Raw genomic sequence first — 19683 nt, forward strand, 5'->3', positions numbered from 1 at the left:
TTTGTTTTTGTTTGTTTTTTTTTAATCAAATGTACCCGAGAAAGATAATGTCAACTTTGTATTCCTTGTGGCCATTTTAGCCTTCTTTGAAGGTCTGGTCTTGCAGGGTTTTTGGTCACGCTGACCTTGGCCCTTCCACTGTCATTATAAACAAAAGGACACCAGGGCCAAAGTAGCAACTGTAGTCTGCTCTGTCAGTAAATCACTCCTCACCTGCTCATAAAGGCTGACTAATACAAAAACTCCCTCTTCGTCCTCGTTTTCAAAACCACCCTTTCGAGGTGAAGTATTACAAGAACCTTTTCTCACATGTTTAAGGTCACGAAAGTATCCATCGCTCAGTTTACTGACAGCTGTCATCTCATCTGTGTATTCAGACTACACACATTTAAAAAGACACACAACCCATTTCTTGATTTTTCTGAGTTCTTCAGATTTTAACCACCATGAGTCTCCCCACATCTTCCCTTCAAACGTTCTCCCCGCGCTATCTTTCTCTCTCAGTTACTCCCACAACTGTTCTCCTCTGTCATGGCTTCAGTTTTGTCCCCCTTCATGTCTTCTTCCTCCTCATCTTCCTCCTGTGCTGGTTGTATCTGCTTGGCCGTCTCTCTCACGCTGGAAAACTTGTCTGACTGCTCAGTGGCAGCTGTCTCTTGGCGATCTGAGGAGGCAAAGACTGGTATCAAAACCAGCAGTAAAAAAAAATCACAACTACCTTTGCTTATGTCTAACTGTAAATACCATTACAATACCATACCATTGTGTCACAAATTTAATAAGGAATGGTAAAGTAAATTCTGGTAAAAGAGATGCCTGCTGGGCAGAAGGACACAAGTACTGACTCTAGAGCTAAAGCTTTTTAAGCAATTTCCTGCTTCAGGTATCTGAAACCCCATGACTTTTGCACTGTTTTGTGCTCTTGGTTAATTAATTTAGTAGTGAGAACATTTTAAAAAGAAGCTTTATAGTTTCACTTTATTTCTTTATTCTTATTCTATGTCTTTTCTAAACTGCAAACTCACTTAGTATTTCAGACGCACTGAAAAGGAGATTGTGTTCATTCCTGAAAATGATGAACAGCTACCTGATGAAATAACTTGAGTTCCTTGGTTTGTCTTCTGTTTGTTATAGGATAGGCCGAGTCCGAACTGTGTCGCTTGACTGAAAGAACAGATGAATTGTCATCAAAAAAGCCCAATCAGTATATTTTAGCATCCTGTTTGGGTACTTTGTGTTTCAGCAGGCTTCCACAAAGGGATTTACCGAGAGAGTCTGTCATCTGGGCCGACAGAGCAATAATTCTGAATGAAATGCCACTGCTCTCGTGTGACTTTATGGGGATTATAAACCTATAATTTGGCATCATAAAACCAAACACACAGCGCACATAAATCTGATTATTATGCAAAATAAGAAAATGCACATATATAAAAAAGTTTAAATCAAAGAGATATGTAGATTTGTTTGTTTTTCTTTTGGCAGAGATTAAAATTTGCACAGATGCACATCCTGGCTGGCCTCTTGCACTGGGATAGGTGTTGGTGACACATCAAGACTTCCAATACATTTGGGTTAAGAGATGGAGGGATAATGTAGCACAAGAGCTGTACCAGCTGCTCAGCACACAAGGGGCTTCCAGATGCTGAAAACCGCAGAGCAATTGTTTACTAAGAAGCACAAAAATGTAATCTTACTGTGGTTTGCTATTTTTCTTTTGTTTGTGCCTGATTTTTCTTTCAGTTATCTTAAACTGCATATAATAGTCCCTCACTAGACACTTTGTTAGTTATACCTTGCTATTACACAGTTGTACCTGCTTTTACCTTCAGAATTGCATTAACTGTTCATGGCATATGTTCAACAAGGTGCTACAAACATTCCTCAAAGACTTCATATGGACATGAAAGCATTACACAGTTAGAAAACAGCTTAAGATAATTTAAGCTTTGTGATATGGTGTGTTATCCTGCTTGATGCAGTACAATGTGGTCATAATGGAAATGGTCAGCAACAATACTTAACTAGGCTGTGGTGTTTAAATGAGGCTTAGTTGGTACTAAGGGCCCCAAAGTGTGCTAAGAAAATCTCCACATCATTACATCACCATCAACAATCTGAGGCCAGAGGTCAGATGGGGCCATAGTTTCATGTTGTTTATGCCAAATTCTCAAACTTACTATCCATATGTTGCAGCAGAAATCAAGAGAGAATGCAGTCTGGGCATTCTCCTCTAACCTCTGGCATCAACAACGTGTTTTCACAGAGAGAACTGTTGCTCGCTTATTTTTTTCTTTTCCACACCATTCTCTGTAAACCCCACAGATGGCTGTGTGGAGAAAATCCCAGGAATTTCCTAAATACTCGGAGCAGCTTCACTCAGAACAACAACCATGTCACATTTAAAGTGACCAAAATAAACTTTGAACTTCAGCTGGTCATCTTGACCATGTCGACATGGCTAAATGTATTGGTTTGCTGCTATGGGTTTGTCTGTCAACGAGTAATTAAACAGGTGTACCCTAAATCTGTGCTGAGATGATTTCCTTATACGGTCATCTAAATCTGTTTGTGGAAGCTAGGTGAAGAAGTCATGTGATGGCTCATGTGATCAATAAAGGATCAACAACCACCTCCAAAGGGGAGAACTCCTATTAGGGAGCGAAAAGCTACAACGGTGTCCTGTATGAGAAAATTTCATCTTGAAATTGCAAATAACTGAAAAACATCATTAGGGAAAATGTACAGAAATGGGAACAACTTGGCTATACATACAAACTAGAAGGAAAAATACACCTTTGGACTAGTTAAAAAGTGATATTTTGTGATTTTCAGTGTATAAGCTTCTCATATGAGATTGTGATTTTAAATCTTAATGTGCAAACTTTTCCAGTTTTTCAAGTTTTTTTGAGCACAATTTTTTCTCCAGTCACTTTGAAATAATTACCAACTAGCTGCTAATTTAACTGGTGATATCAGAATGCAACCAATCGATTACTGCATGACACTAAACCATTTATCCTAGTAAAAAATCCAATGACCCAACCAAACAAGACCCATAAAATTAACAGCTTTAAGTCCCTCAAAGTGTATTTTGGCTTTGAGAAACAAACATCGCTGTAACAGTGTTGTTACTGTGCTCCCTGACAGTTGAAAGAGAGCCTCCCTCTCACCAGCAGCTTTGGTGGGAGCTGCATCCTCTCCCTCCTCTCCCTTCAAGTAGTCCTCATCCTCCTCCCCTTCACAAGGGTCTTCCAAGGGAGGGTAGACACCTAGTTTCTGCATATGCGCTTCAGCCATCTTCTGCACAGCTACACACAGGTAGACACACACAGGGACAGCCACACAAACACATGGACACAGACACAGGGATAGAGGGATATGTTGTTTTGGTTTCACCACACTTCAACTCTGTCAGTTTTTGTCAAGCCTCACAGGGGTTTTTGAATGCATGCCAGGCAGGCAGAAGGCCAGTTATACACATGCACTGACAGACAGGCAGACAGGCAGGCAGGCAGCTACAAAACGGTATCCCGCACTGATTTTTACAGTAGAGCTTCCGCTGTTGTTTTCTAGCTCTCCTCTCACCCTGTTTTCCCATCTGTTTATTTGCACCCTACTCGACTGCCCACCCTCCCCAGCGCTATCTTTTGGCAATACTGACTCATCCTCTTCTCTCTCTCCGTTCACTCTCTTTAGTGATATTATCTCAGCCACTCTCTCGCTTCCTCTAGGTCACCTTGGCTTCTCTCTCTATCATTTTTTCACACCCTCACTTACACAGTGCGGCAGCAGCACTAAGGCAGGTCAGTTTTTAGCTTGAGATAGGTTATGCAACTAGAAATAATAGAGTTAGTTCTCTCTTTCACTCTGCGTCTGAGCTGATAAAGGGCAGATTTGAGATGCAGAACAAGGCTTCCTGGCTCATTATATCATCACTCGACATGTGGCAGCGCACACCCACAAATCCAAAGTAAAAGAAACCCCACCGACAAACTTACCTTCCTTATTGACCACATGCAACAAAGACACAATAGAAAAATGCACGTCTGTGTTCATGTATGCATTTTAATCACACCTATATGTGTGTGTTCGTGTGCGCCACAGCTGTATACACAACTGACTGTAATCCTGGATGATCCAGACTTTCCTAGACTCTCACTCAGTGTCTTACAGCTGTCACACTCTAATCTCTCCCTTTCTCCCTTTCTCTTTTGGTCACACACAGATATATGGACCCTGCTGCTGAGTGTAATATAAGGGCAGAAGCAAACAGAAACACAACTATGCATATCACACACGCGCATGCAGTGAAAAAAAAAGAAACCCCTTTATTGCATATCCACCCATCTGTCACATGCACCTTTATAAGGCGTTAGAACGCAAGTAAGAAATGCTTGCAGGGAAGCACGGTAAAACAAAGAAAGGATTTAAACACAAGGATGAATCACAACACACACAACCACCACCTGTAACACAAATGCTTGTACCAACCTTTGAGTGATGGCGGCTGATACACATTTGGATTAACTCGTTTTGGTTTGAGGACTCCATTCTCTCCTACAACCCACTGTGAAGAGAAAGAGCGAGCCACTAATCATGACATTCTTCGTCAGTCTGTCCTCAAAGCATCGGCACCTCGGAAGTTTTATTCACTATATTTATTTTATTACATAATTTGAAATTTCAGTTAAAACACCAACTTCCTCATTGGGATCTAAAGTCATAACATGCATGCAAAATATCTCCTACATGACTGATGCAATCTTTTTTTAGTTCTTGTGGTAACTCTGGAGGCCTCTCCTTAGTTATTCAAGTTGTTTTGGGGGAATTTTGGCTTCCAAACACGCCAGAAGCTGATTTGAAGTTTGTAGGTACACACTGGAGAGCAATGACAAATTGTTCCTCTTCATTAGAAGAAACATAACCATGAGGAAAACGGGGGAAAAGCATGCAAATTTAAAATAGCCTTGTTCCAAAACATTAAGAATATAAAGGATGGCATTTTCAAACAGCTATTTACACACTGCAGTTTTTGATGCAAGCATTAACATCTCTAAACCCAAGGTGTCATGTTTTGTCATGATTGTGCCTGCTTATATTATCTTACATTGGCTAGGCATGCAGTATAATTGTTGGATGTCCAGTCTGCAACTCAGTAATGTCAGCACTACATGCTACTACATGCTGGTTTTCCCAAGTTCTCTTAACTCTTCGTGCCATGCTTAATCTTCAGGATCTTCACTAGAATGTGAAAAGTGTTATCGTCAAACCTGCTTACACTGAATTTTACTCAAGCTTTCAGCCTCATCTCACCAACATCAGGTAAACAAGATATTTTTTAACCTTGGTGCTCAAATAGTTTTAAAATTTCAAGGTGAGTTTGAACTGTGGCTAAACACAAACTCAACACACAGGATTCAATGTGTGTGGAGTCATTAAGGAAAATGGATTATTATGTTGTTAGACAGTGAAATAATGGCATGAAGTAAATTATATGTTGTAGGTAAAGTAGTTACGTGGTTAATAGGATTGAAATCTAATGTAGGAGGATGGATGAGAGCACAAAGACACTTATATAAAAAAGTGTTTTGTCTTCACCTTTACCTGATGGGTGGACTGATCATCCTCAGGAGATGACTGGTCGGCTACTCTGAACAGTGTGGCGGGTGTTGGCCTCCGGCGTCGGATCTGTGAACAAACAACACAAATGGCAGCCATAAATAAATGAATAACAAAACTGACTAACACTATATTATTAATAATGCTCAGCACAAAGCCATATCAATCACACGGATCCCTATGTTGACAGTTTATGCTGGTGAAGGGCATTGCTGGGCCCTCAAGGACTTCATTAGTCCTACCTCAGATTTATTTGACAGGTCAGCAGCCAACAGTGACTTTCAGTGTTCAGTACTGGTCACGTCAGAGCACACGCAACAGTCAGGTGCAATAGAAGAATCATTTAGAAACCTCAGATTTTAAAGACAGAGTAAACAAAGAGAATTCTGTGGTGTGAAACAGAAGAAAATTATTCTTTTGACAAAGGCTTTATTTGAAATGAATGTTCTCCTCACATTTACACAAACATGTTTTGGCACCTGTGTGCACCAAACATGCAAATATGAAGTCTCCCAAACAGAGAGTCCATAGAAAAGGGATTAAATGAACCACAGCAATCAGCCGAGACACTCCCATCCACTCGCTCCTTTTCCACTCCGAATGACTGCTTCTTGGAGGCCTAATTCAGGTAGCTGACAGCCTAAAAGCAGAACGGGGCCAGACAAAGTGCAGATCTGAGCTACACCTCTACAGCACGAGCCACTGTATACAGCAAACTCTCTGTTCCTGGGAACAAATGCACAGCTGTGCCTACAGCTCCACAGTATCATGGCCTGTCTGTGGAAATTCACTCACCAGAAGTGCTCAATGTGGCTCATTGACCCAGTGCACAAAACACAGGGCCCTGCATGTATACAGAGACAAAAGTGCATTTAGGTCAGTCAGTCAGTTAGTATATATGAAGCAAATATCGATGGACAATTTGAAACTGAGCTCCTGGAATTCTGGTGCACATAATTGGACAACTTCTAAAACTATTTTTTTAATAAGATTTAATCAGAAAAATAACCAGAATTTTTGATTTGTCTTAAAAGAAATGATTAATTTCCACCTAGACAGGCTTGTTTCTGTGCATGTTTTCCTACTCTTTTTCAGCACAAAACTTGGCAATGACTGAAGTAAATTTACACTGAAGCTCACATTCACAGTCTCTGTTTCCTATGTTGGAACAGACTGTAAACCTTTAAGAAGCAAACAGGAAGTGACTGTTTGATAATCAAAAGATACGTTTGGGGTGGAGTATTACTTTTCAGAGTATTTTTCCCTTGCTAAGCAGAACGTGTCGGGGCCTTTATAGAGAAAATGTACGTGCACAGCTCAGATCTTTGGCTCACATTTTCTACAAATCTACACAATTCCCAAATGCATAAAATAAAATGGAAAAAATAAATGGAAAAATGTTTAAAAAATATATAAAACACATTTTAAAAAGGTAAAAGCAGTGGTATTAGTCAGGCAAATCAGGTGCTGAAAGATGTCCTCTGTGGAGCAAGCCAACCTTGCCCATGACATGAACCTATGTGCTGCTGTTTACTATATCACATAACATCGCAGGAATATAGTTAAGTAGTCTGGCTCCATACGGAGAGTTGTGTTTGTGTTTGTTTCTCTTCTGTCGTGTGCGTCATCACAACGAGGCGCATGTTGCCAAAGCAGAGGCTTCCACGGCCCACGTGGTGGAAATCTGCCTCTGTCAAATTCAAAGACATGGAGTAATCAAGCATGGATTTCACCCTTATTTATATCACCAGACACACATTTTAATCTCATCACGCAACTTCAGGCTTTCCTGCTTCCCCTGGATCTCTCACACTATCTGTCTTTCTCTCATTCTCCTCTCATTTCCTCCTTGCTCGATCCGTTGCTTCCTCTATCCTGTTTACTTCCACATCCATCCTGATTTTCATTCCTTGACAGTGACATTAACTTCATCCACTGTTCGCCTCTCCTTTTCAACACCAGTCTGTCATAACCAGACTCATATTAGTGTGTTTTTGTTTGCTGGTTTGTCAACCGTTTCCTTTTTTGTCATTAGATGTGTAAGAGGAAAACATCCACAGAGCATCCTTTGACCCCACCTCCGCTTTCCCTGTGTCTCCCCTGGTTAGGTGTGGAGGCCTGGGGCTTCACATTGATAAGAACCCTGCTGGCTCTGCCTGCATGACACCTGCTAACTGCCTTGCAGGGCAGCCTGAGGTGCTTCAAACCGAGAGCCACAAGAGACAGAGAGAAAATACCAGATGTTGACATGACCAAGCCTGTGCCCGAGTCCTGGGGACGTAAGCGAGGACTGTATTCAAGTCCAGCAGATTATTGGTATGCTTGTGTATTTGTGTGATATATTTATTAGATTATACTGAGATTGGAGGGCCAGCAGGAAGGTATACGGATGGTTCTGCAAACAGATTCTTGGTTATTAACTGTAATTACTTGATTATTCAATTAGCAGCTTGTTAATTTTTGACTGCCATATCAATCTTTATACAAAAATACCAACAACAAAAAAGGATTGGAAAGTAGATCATTAGTAGTGGATATTTTCAGATTTTCTGTTTTTTAAGACATATTTAAAGTAAGCCATTAGAATATCTTGGGAGACTGCAATGGATGTTTCCACTACTTTGTTATATTTTGTTAGTTCCCACTCCTGTTTTTTGGTTTCTTTACTGTGATGTGAGCTTATGTTTACAAAAGAGAAAGGCCAAGCCAAAGAGAAAGGTGTATTATATTATTATATTTTCTAAACTCCAGATCAGGATCCCCAAAGTTTTAACCTCAATAACTGTCCCTGAAAGAGGCAGCTCCTTCAAGAAAAGATTTGCTCAAATGGTGATTAAGGTAGGAATGATGAGATAAACAGGATATGTCTTGATGCACACTCAATAAAATGACTGAATGGGATAACTTCACTGCTCTGTGACTTCACTGTGAAGCATAATATGATGATCTAGTTACCAGTAACTGCTCTCGTGCTCAGCATGCATGTGTTTGTGTGTGTGTGTAAATGGTTGTTATCCAAGGGCTCGTCATCTAAACACTCAGCATGGTGGTCTCATGAAATGTCACGACACAACAGAAGACCTCCTATAGCATGAGGCACAGTTTGCAATGCATGTAATGAAAAAAAATCACAGTGTTTATAAACATTTGTCACATTTACGTACACAAAGTGATGCCGACAGTGGTGGCGGTGGTGACCTGCTGTTGTTTTGTGATGCCGGCAATGCATAAGCATACATATTGACTCTAGTAATTTTCCAACCTTAAAACCCACTCCACTCTGAGTTACATAATATCATATGTGACTTCCTCATTTATGGCAACACTAGGGCAAAGCATGTGAGATTACTCCAGCGCTTTATCCCTCTATCCCCTCCCTTCACTGCTTTTCTAAACCCCCTGCCCCCAATCTCCTCAACACTCCACCACTGGCAGCAATTGTTTTTGTACCAAGATCAGTCAAGCTGCAATGGACTTTCACTCAGGGACTCTAAGCAGGCGTCTGCAGTGGCATTTCAGCAGCTCCACAGGTGTATGCCTGCAGGCTTCCCCTAAGAGCCAGCAGCACCCCACTAGGTTTCACAAAGAGCTTTGTCTCAATAAAAATACTGGCTCATAGATCATAGCGTATAAAGGTGTTTCAGTTTATCTGAAGCTGAATTTGATTAATGTCCTGCAAATGCACTGTGTGGCAGATACAAACAGAAGGCTAAACGTAATTATTTGTACCGGTGTTTCTATAAGCTGTTTTCAAATATGAACTCAGGATAATGTCAAGAGAATGAAGTCAGACTATCACCCAGCAGTTACCCTTTCTCATACAGCCATGTTCTCACAATTTAAATAATTTTATTTGGTTTATGCAAACCTGAATAGACTGTGCGTGAGCTAGCACACAGCGTAACCACTTCCTCTTTGAAGTGACCTTTTCTTTAAAAAAAAAAAGCACTTTTCTCACATAGTATTGAGGAGATAAGGAGGTTACAGCTAAAGCTGTGCTCTTACATGAAGTGTACCTGTGCAACAGATTTTTTTTCATGTGTATATAAATAACCTTGCCAAGTTTAACAGGATACAAAGCACTATAGTACCCAGGTGTAACGCCAATATAGTACTGAGTCACTGATAAGTGTTGACTTTGCATGTTTTTGAATGAGTTCAAATATGTGTGTGTTAGCTCAGCACTCTCCTCCATTGCAGTCTGGATGCAGATGGGCTGATATGGGTCTGCTCCCCAAAGACCATCCTCTAAGCTGGTGCTCTTGTGGCTGGGTCTATAAAAAGCAGTTTCAGTAGGACAGCATAAACTAGATCACAGGAGTCCCTGTGGGATGAAACCGAAAGGTTCTAAAACTCTGCACCAGTGCTAATAGTCGGGTATCCCGAGAGGAGTCTGCTGTGCAGATCTGGCCCCAATATGGGCAGAAATCTGTGCCATCAGAAACTGAATTTGAATAAGTTCAATTTGAATTTGAATTGCTCAGATTGAATCTGAATTGTAACTTGAATAAATGCTTTTGAAAACTGAATTTGAATTAGTCTAATTTGAAATTGAATTTATGGTTTGAAAATGATCATCACTAAATTGAAATTGAATTTTATATTTTGAAAATGAATTGATTTGCTTTGAAACTGCATTTTATCCTTTAAAAATTCAGCTCTCGAATAATTTCAGTTTCACTTCTCACCATTCAGTTTCAGTTCTACAATTCAATTTCAGTTCCAAAATTCAGTTTTTTGGAACTTACATCCGGTTCCGGTTCAAGCGCAGATTAATAGAACTACGTTTTACTAGCGGACCGAAAGTGTTACCGACGGGAATCTACAGCATCTTGAGCTGAATTAAGACTTCAGAAGTCATTCGTCATGTCGAATGACCAGCGGATAAACTCTCAGGTTGGTAATAAATGTATTACATGTATAAGAACAAGCGTCATGTTAACAAAAGATAGCCGTACAGTAACTGTTATGCTTATTGTAGCTGTTAGCTAAAAACGGTAATTTAGCGTAGTTTGCCCTGAATTCAGCTTTGACAAACAAATATGATCGACTGTTTCTAGTAGAATTCCAAAGTTGTCATCTTGGACCCTCTCAGAGTACCCCCTCTGTATGCTTGCAGAGACCCCTACAGTAGGGAAACATGCAAAACGGTGCCCAAACCTTTGTATTTTAGCTTTATTTATGTCTTATGCTGGGCAGACACTGTGCGATTTTTTTCAGTCGCACGATTCAGCTCCTGCTCAAACTGTACGATTGACTCGCAGGGGTTAGAAGTTCGTAGGTTACGATGCAGGGTCTCACACTATACGCCCGATGCTCTGATGCGACCCGAGTGCTCACACTGTGCGTCCATAAAATGAAGGTTATAAGAGAAATTCTGTTGCTCGCTCTCCCTCTCTGTCTTTCACTCACACAGACACACCACCACCATCAACTTTGCTAAATTTCTAATGAAAAACATTGATCAGGCAGCTGTGATTGAGCAGCAGTGTAGATCCAACTATTTTCACGGTTGTTGTGGTCGTGATAATTTTGTTAGGCCACATCGAAAAGGTTCGGGTGAGCTTGCCATAGTTCTACAAGTTGTGCCTCCATCGCTTGTGTCCAGATCACACGCTGCACTGCCGTGCTGCGCCGTCTTTTTCGCTGACATTTGTGTTTGCGCGTGCGCAGTGTGAGAAGCTGCGGTGACACCCTCACGACCAAGCGATTGATGATCGGGAGCTGGTCGTGAGGTGTTAATCGCTTCTCGTTACCCCACGTATACTACACGATGCACGACGCACGATGAAGGCCAAAATCGGGCCGATCGCCAAAACGGTCGCACGACTCAAAAATCGGCTCAAAATGGGCCAAAAATCGCACCGTGTAAGCCCAGCATAACACAGCATCCCAACTCTTTAGCTAACTTAATAACTTTAGCTAAAGTGAATAGTTAGTCTAATTCATTAGTGCAGCATTACTGGATCACCTCTGTTTGAAGTGATATAATATGATATACAACTATCACTGAAACAGCAAACTTTGTAAATAAGCAAACAACACTTCTCATTCTCTAAACGTTTGGCCACAGCTGTAGATTACACTATCAGTGCTTGTTCACTCTTGACAATAATAACATTTCTAAATTTACTTTGTGCATTTACAGGTAAACAATATCTAATATTTTATCTAAATGACTACTTTGTCTTTAAAAAGGGTGAAGAGCCTGAGGCCGGTGACAGTCCAGTTCTACTCTAAGTACATCCTTACAGTGGCTCACAGGACAAGGCCACATTCCTGTCCTGCCAGAAGAGAAGAGAAACTTCAGAGTCTTCATGCAGTTCAACCACACCTGTCATATTCCATATGACAGGGGTCTCAAACTCCAGTCCTCAACGGTCAAAGTGTCATGCAACTTTTCCATGCCCTCGAGGACTGGAGTTTGAGACCCCTGCCGTATGGTGTTCATGCTGTTTTCTACCCCACAGTTACAGCATGTCTGACTGCCTGTTCAGCATATGCAAAAATATATGATGAGTTTAAGCATGTGATGACTAAGGCCTTCCATTATGGTGTTTGTCATCACATGTCACAGACATCTGGATGATCATTTGGAATAAACAAAAACTAAAAACTTGTTACTTCATCTTTTATCTTTATTATTATTATTGTTCTCATTTTACACTTTTCATTGTTAGGCATTGGGTTTATTTGTAGTAGTCCTTTCCAACGTCTTTCCCTCTTCCATGTTACTGTGGCAGCTTGTCAGCATCTATTTGGGGTTGGGAGTGGAACAGAAAGTAAAGAAATCCAAAGTGCCATTAAAACCAGCAGAGGTTCTTATATTTCAGAAGAAGGGATTAATTCAAAAGAAATGACCTCAACGCCATATTTTATTTAGGAACCCTTGAGAGCACTTTGCAAAATAACACATTCTTATAATTTCACCCTCAGATGAGCCAAGCTACGACTGTCAGGGAAGGTGATGTAGGTACAGAGCATATGAGAGTGGTTAAGTTAATGTCTCTTGTCTAGATGAAGGCACAAGAGGGATCAATGGCAAGGCGTAGAGATTCAGTATCTTGAGTCTTCAGTGGACACTCCATTTCTGGCACAAAACACCTGTAAAAGATGGTCGATTTAGGAGGTGACCCGACAACTTCAGCCTGTCAAACAGTAATGGAGCAGTGTGTTTAAAAAAAATTTATTAATTAAGCATGCACTCAGTACCCTAAGAATTATTATGGTAGTTAAACACAGTGATAGTTGTATATCACATTATATCACTTCAAACAGAGGTGATCCAGTAATGCTGCACTAATGAATTAGACTAACTATTCACTTTAGCTAAAGTTATTAAGTTAGCTAAAGAGTTGGATGCTGTGTAAGACATAAATAAAGCTAAAATACAAAGGTTTGGACACCGTTTTGCATGTTTCCCTACTGTAGGGGTCTCTGCAAGCATACAGAGGGGGTACTCTGAGAGGGTACAAGATGACAACTTTGGAATTCTACTAGAAACAGTCGATCATATTTGTTTGTCAAAGCTGAATTCAGGGCAAACTACGCTAAATTACCGTTTTTAGCTAACAGCTACAATAAGCATAACAGTTACTGTACGGCTATCTTTTGTTAACATGACGCTTGTTCTTATACATGTAATACATTTATTACCAACCTGAGAGTTTATCCGCTGGTCATTCGACATGACGAATGACTTTTTATTATCTTTAGCAAGTTTTTACACGACCCTATCATACAACCTTAAATGTATCTGTAAAAATATTAGCTTCCCTTTCTCTTGGTCATATTTGATGTTCAGCTGAATATAAAGTCTGAAGGGCAACTAATTTAAACAAAGCCATGATGTTGCCCTTTTCTCTCAGTCATGCCCCTGGAGATAGCCTCTTAAAAACAAATGGAAGAACCCCATGTGGTGCTCTAAGTGCAGTCTGGCAATTTGAAGTCAATAATACAGTAAGGTGAAAAATGATCCCTTTTGTGTGTGTGTGTGTGTGTGTGTGTGTGTGTGTGTGTGTGTGTGTGTGTGTGTGTGTGTGTGTGTGTGTGCACGCGTGTGTGTGGGTATGTGTGCATGTGTTTTTTTGACTATTTTATCATTTCTGCCATAAAGATTTAATGTGTGATTTTTTTTTATCTATGTTATTCTTTATGCAAGAACTGTGCATAACGTTTTGTCTGTGAGGATATTTACACTGGATTTCTTCCTTTCTGTCTTTTTTCTTTAATTCTTATTTATTAAGATTTACTATTTAAAATTACTAGCAGATAATGCTGGCGGGCTTTAAAAAGGTTGCACTGAGAAACACCCGCTTGTTGAGTTTCCAGCTGTTTCAAGGGGGGTCAAGGACAAGGCTACGCAAATTTCAACCCCAGCTGCAGCTCTGTCAGATCGGTGAATTCCCATAAGTCAGAGAGGCTGCTGCATATTGCTTCTCAGCATTCACATAACACTTTTGCAATGACCTTTGGCCCCACCACCGGCTAACTGGATAAACAGATGGGCAGCAGATAGCATCTGGAGGGGTTCTCCAATGACCCTCAAATAGAAAATGTAATTACCCTGCACCCACTGGCAGAATTACATCATACTCAGACAACCATCCACTCGCCCCACTCTTTCTTCTCTCTCTCACAGTGCCCCCCAGCATTTATGTAATTAGCTGCTGATAACGGCTGGCTTGTTGTTCCAGAGACTGCTGGTTTACCATCACAGTACAAATACTGCGCCACTGGCTGATGAGTGTCAGGAAGCCCCCTGCCAGGCCACAACCCACAACTGGGAAGGTGCCAATCAAAGCTTTCATAGAGAAAGTAACATTGCCAACAGCCTACAATCACAGGAAAATTCCACTTTTGTTCATGCACTCATATTCAGATGTGTCATAGTATGTAGCTGACAGCCCAATAGGCTGGCACAAATGGAGGGCAGAGCAGCTATAGTTACTCATCTGCAAAGTCACGTGTAACCACCCGTGATAAATGACATAGAAGTTACTGAAAAGGTTACCAACAATCCTATTTTATTATTCCTATTCCTACTATAATCTCAGTAAAAATGATATTACTGTGAAATATAACAGCATTTCCTTACCCATGTGCCCCATTTATTTTGTTGTTTCTTTTTGCTTTTATCGTACTATGACAGCTTGAAAACTACAACCAGGTGGCATCTGGAGGAGCTCTACAGTGCTACTTCAAATAATTTTCTATAATCTATGTTTCTCAAAGAAAACCTATTGTATTATACCACAAAAATGTGCAGAAGCTTGCTCTAAATATTTACTTCCTTAAAGTAACCCATTTACCGGAATTGAACTCTATCTACACAGAACAGCATGTTACAAAAGAGACATTACAAAATATTAGTTTCCATTTCCAGCAGACTATCTCCTGTCATCTTTCTGCATATCCTTTCTTTTAGCTTTAGGGGTTTCCTTCTAAATGCACCGAAGATAACTGAGAGCTTGAACATGTACAAAGCTTATTAGGTTGCAGGGAGATAAATGCTGGGAAATAAAATGTCTCAGTTACTGCCCTGAAAATCGGAGATTACAACTCATAGAGCAGCAATAACAAAATGCTATGTCTTCTCTGTGTTGATGAAACAGGGATTGGTACCAATCCTATTTGTTTTGATTCATGCTTCAGTGGTCCCCTGAATATGCTTATATCAGTGTGACTGTCCTGGGACTCCAGCTACAAAGCAACTGACCCTGAAAGCAAAATCAGGAGGGGTGGAAAGCCAGCTAAAAGGTGCAGTGCAGGGTTCAGATCCTGACAACCGCTGATCATCCCACAGATCCTGTCTATCTCTTATCCCCCACCCTCGATTTCTGTCCCTGCTGCTGCCCGACTGTTGCCCTTCTAATCCTATCCCTCAATTTTCATCACAAATGTGGCCACTGTTTTGCTGTACTGGGCAGGGTTAAAAGACATCCTTGCACAGTGCATTGTGATTTCTCTGCTACAGCTAGACAAGAATTTGGATATATGTTTTTGGAAATGCACGAATGCACATTAGGGGAATGCACTAGTCTGTATCTTTTCACTCCCTGGCCACAGCCCGACACTGTTTGATTAAAGATGATCCCTGAAGCAAAAAATTAGTGACTGGATTGGAACATGGCACTGGCAGACAGTGGGGGATTTATCGACCAAAATGTTGAAAGTCTAAGGGAGTGTGCCGCAATACTACAAGCATGCAACTTCCATTATGAGTTTTACATGCATGAGCTGCCGAGGGCATTATGGCATATTTTGAACTCACTATGTACTGTGTAATCAGGTGGCAAATCACTCTACCCATAGTCAATATTTACACTTTTTAAGTGTTTGCACATTACACAGGTCTACAGCACAGGAGCCAAGAGGAGGTGATAAATTGTTTGGGTTATATCATCATTAAGAGAGCATGATTTTCAGAATAACACAGTAATGGCTTTCTTACACAGAAGCTGTACTGTTTTGCTTTTTTATGTTTTTGTTTGGAGAAAAAAAAAAGCAGAAAAAGCATAAATAATTAAATAAAAATTTGGACAAAACTGCTATAAACAGATAGAGGCCATGAATAATATGTTGGCCTCCAGAGTCATTAACTACTCAAAATGCCCCAACTGTCAAAAACAGGGAGGAACACATACATACGTAACCCCCAGTAGACAGAAGCCCATTGATTGTGTCCACACTGCAATTATAATGTGTGGTTTCAGCAAAGCAATTCATCTTTCTTTTTTCTTTTCAAAATAATTTCTTAACCAATTTGTTTTTTGCCACCACAAATATCATTAAATTGCTTCGGGCAGGCAGCCTGGAGAGGAACCAGCCTGCGTCACTGGGAAGAGTGAGTAAAACCAACACAGTGGCATTCCTGGCTTTCCACATGCAGGGAAAGATCACTGCACCCTCTTGTCCAGTCCCAGCATGCTTTGTGGCATCCAGCAAGATGTTCTTTCTGGGAGCGCATGTTGACAGTCCCCTAGACAGCAAACACTCACTGCACCAAAGGTCACTGTTTGATGTTTAACCCAGAGAGTGGACTGGGAAGAATGAGGGGAGGACTGGAGGGCCGATAGGTGTTGGCTTTGCTAGGGAGGATGAGGAATTGTATGAAGATCATCATCAGGGAACTGTGAGTGAAAATCATGCCCTCAATAACACCCTTGACGTTTAATATAGATTAATATGGACTGGATTACTGTTAGAAGCCTTTCGCCAAATGCCCTTTCCAGGCCTTTGTTATTCCCTTTCATGTTGTCACTTCAACTGGTCAGCATGAGCTAACAGGACCAGGCTGAGTGAAGAAAGAGGAGAGCACAGAGATATGTATCTGCTTGTTGAGGCGGCAGAGAGGCAGACTTGAAGGGAATCAGTGATGCTGTGCCATGACGTTAATCTCTGTCCATTATGCACATTACCTTACATCATTTACAAAGCACGGAGGATTGGTGCCTTTGTGGAGTGGCATTAGTGATGGTAAACACAGCCATGTGCTCTCTCTGTTATGTTTCAGGGTCAATCCTGACCGCTTAATGTGAAGAATATTCTAAAATAATGACTTTTAAAAGTTGTGTATTTTTAGAGCATATAAAGGAGATCGTGCCTGTTCTCCGATGTGGTGCTGGTACGTAATCTAGAACAGATTGAGATCCGTTGATTAACATTAAAAAAAAGACTGGCCCCAAAAGCTGGTACCAGCGCAACACCACAAAACTGCTGGGGCTAAAGTGAGGAGCTACCATGAGAAATTAAGTAATCATTTGCAGAAGCAGCCTGCAGATGTATTTAGATTGAAATGTGGGAGGAAGGTGGAGTACCTAGAGATAACACACACAAACAAGAGGAGAACATGCAAACACCACGCAGTCTAGATTCAAACCTAAGACTGTGCTTATGCTTTTAATGTGTCCTCAATACACAAATATATTTTTATGGTATTCAATCACATTAAAATCCAACACATGTAGATTCAAAGATTCTGCCCCCCAGGATTTTCTTCCCAACTTCTGCAGAACACAATGTTTGATTCTCAAATCAGTCCAACAGTAAAATGGACTGGTTCTTATATAGCACTCTTTCTCACCCTTTCACACACACGCATTAATAAAAGCACCTTTTCCTATGCTTAAAAGGTTTTATCCTAGCATTCCCACAGTCACACTCCAATGGATGCAATAGGGTAGTTCCAAAAAGATACCAAAGCAGAACTGGTGATGGTAGCACCAGCACTGAGTATCAATGTCAGGAGGTTAAAGATGGAAGGGGTGGAATTAGAAAGTCTGGATGACACATAGAAATGACTTAATTTATCTGAGTGATCTGAAAAATACAGGTTAAACGTTTATATCAATAAAATAATTTTTCAGTGCAGTGCCACAAACAAAATTTCATGAACCTTCAACATACTGAAGAAGAAACAACTAATTAGTGTCTGAAAATGTGACAAAATAAAACCAAGACAATCTGCATGGAAACTGGGTCAACTAGGGACGTTTTTATGTTAGTGTTATTTGACTTCTATTTATAATGGCTCTTGCAGATGCAAAAACATTCCTCTGGAGTAAACAAGCAGGTGAGAAATGTTCAAAAAAAATCATCTTACACCTTTAAAGGATTTCCAAAACCTGCTATATTCTCCCAAAATGTGTAACATTTCCATGCGTGGGAGGCTTGGAACCGTCACCAAAGAGCATTCACACACATTTACCTCCAAAAAATGAAATTCTACCTATGTAAACAACCTATCACATATACAGAACTATCCATTAAAGTTGACCTTTTAGATGCCAACTGTGGGGGTGCTTTCAATGACATAGTTGGACAGCTTGTCACCATAGTAACAAGGCAGTTCAGTCAATAGTGGTTTTGGGGTTTAAATGCCATTGCAACAAACAGTAAGATGTTACCGGTTGTGTAACAAGTTCCAAAGAATAGTATTGCAACTCATTAGCAAAGTCGGACTAGTGGGCGACAGTAATTGTTATGGGAGGGGAAGGGAATTAAACGAGTGTCGTTAACTGTTACCCCTGCCCACCCACATGTCCCTGGAGAATCCCATCCACCACTGGTAGATGCTATCTGCTTTTAAACACACATAAACACGCATTCTCTCCTGAATGCCCTCTCTGTTTCTCATACTCCCCACCAGCTCATTTACTTCCTTGTTCTAACTATCAGCATCCATCCATTTGCATGCACAGTAAATAAAACCACCGACCCCAGGCTTTCTAATTCTATGCCTCTGAAATGGTTGTATGGGGAAAGCCATTTGAGAATTTATTCCACATCACACAACACTTTCTACCCACTAGTCCGCTCTTTGGCCTTGCCAGAACTGGTTCAAGATTTCATTGCACTAATTTGTCATTTACAAAAAATGTACAAGTCAGCTAGCAGCACTTCTAACCAACTTGTTTGAAACAGAATCCATATCAGTGGCACTAAAGCATCAAAAAGGTTTTATGTTGCTGATGCACAAATGGCATAATGCTGAAAATCTTGGTACTTAAGTAGTTCTAATAATAATAATTAGATTAACATGTTAGAAAATTTGCAGATCACTAGTTAACTATTACTTAGTTTAAGAGTTACAAATTCAGCCCACCTGGGCATCACTAGTAACAGATGGACTCTTGGAGCTAACGTAAGCTGTTTATGAAAGAAGGACATAACCACTATGGCATTGCTCATTGGTTTTTGAGGTCTGTTTTGAAACTGCAAACTGAGTATTTAGCAAACTTTCCTCTTAGCTTTTGAATAACAGCTTTGTTGAGTGAACAGTATACTTGACTGAGAAACTGACACACTGCAGGCTCTAATGGTAGCAACCTTTTCATGAAGTAGCCATGACGTAAAACATATGCTGTTTATTATCTATTTATCGCCAAATACAGCCATAATTTACAAAATGATCATCATGCTGTATTAAATAAGACTTCAAGCTAGAGATTTAGACCATAAACTTTAAGCCACTTAACTACTGGCTTTTCATACCCAGAAGCTACGTCCATCCTCTATATACAGCTTGTGCTTGCTGAAAAGGTAACTAAAGAGTTTTTG

General features: G+C 40.5%; 1 protein-coding gene and 1 long non-coding RNA gene across 6 annotated transcripts in view; one reads left to right on the forward strand and one right to left on the reverse strand.

The window, feature by feature from the left end:
* ppp1r1b (protein phosphatase 1, regulatory (inhibitor) subunit 1B) overlaps positions 1-19683 on the reverse strand; it is a 31577-nt gene continuing 11894 nt past the window's right edge. For 2 of the 5 annotated variants that reach the window (XM_026164343.2, XM_026164341.2), the window contains 4 exons: positions 5602-5691; positions 4495-4570; positions 3174-3311; positions 1-664 (listed from right to left, as the gene is read on the reverse strand). In XM_026164343.2, coding sequence (XP_026020128.1) covers positions 501-664; positions 3174-3311; positions 4495-4570; positions 5602-5691 — 468 coding nt within the window. In that variant the 3' untranslated portion in view covers positions 1-500. The remainder of the gene's footprint in view (positions 665-3173; positions 3312-4494; positions 4571-5601; positions 5692-19683) is intronic. The other 3 variants (XM_080300169.1, XM_026164342.2, XM_080300170.1) reach the window with 2 other exon arrangements.
* Positions 10316-12241, forward strand: LOC145428237 (uncharacterized). Its single transcript, XR_013908476.1, has 2 exons — positions 10316-10518; positions 11821-12241. It is a non-coding gene; the product is annotated as an uncharacterized LOC145428237 (long non-coding RNA).

Source organism: Astatotilapia calliptera, chromosome 4 (assembly GCF_964374335.1).
Source record: "Astatotilapia calliptera chromosome 4, fAstCal68.1, whole genome shotgun sequence".
In the NCBI taxonomy this organism is placed as follows: Eukaryota; Metazoa; Chordata; class Actinopteri; order Cichliformes; family Cichlidae; genus Astatotilapia; species Astatotilapia calliptera.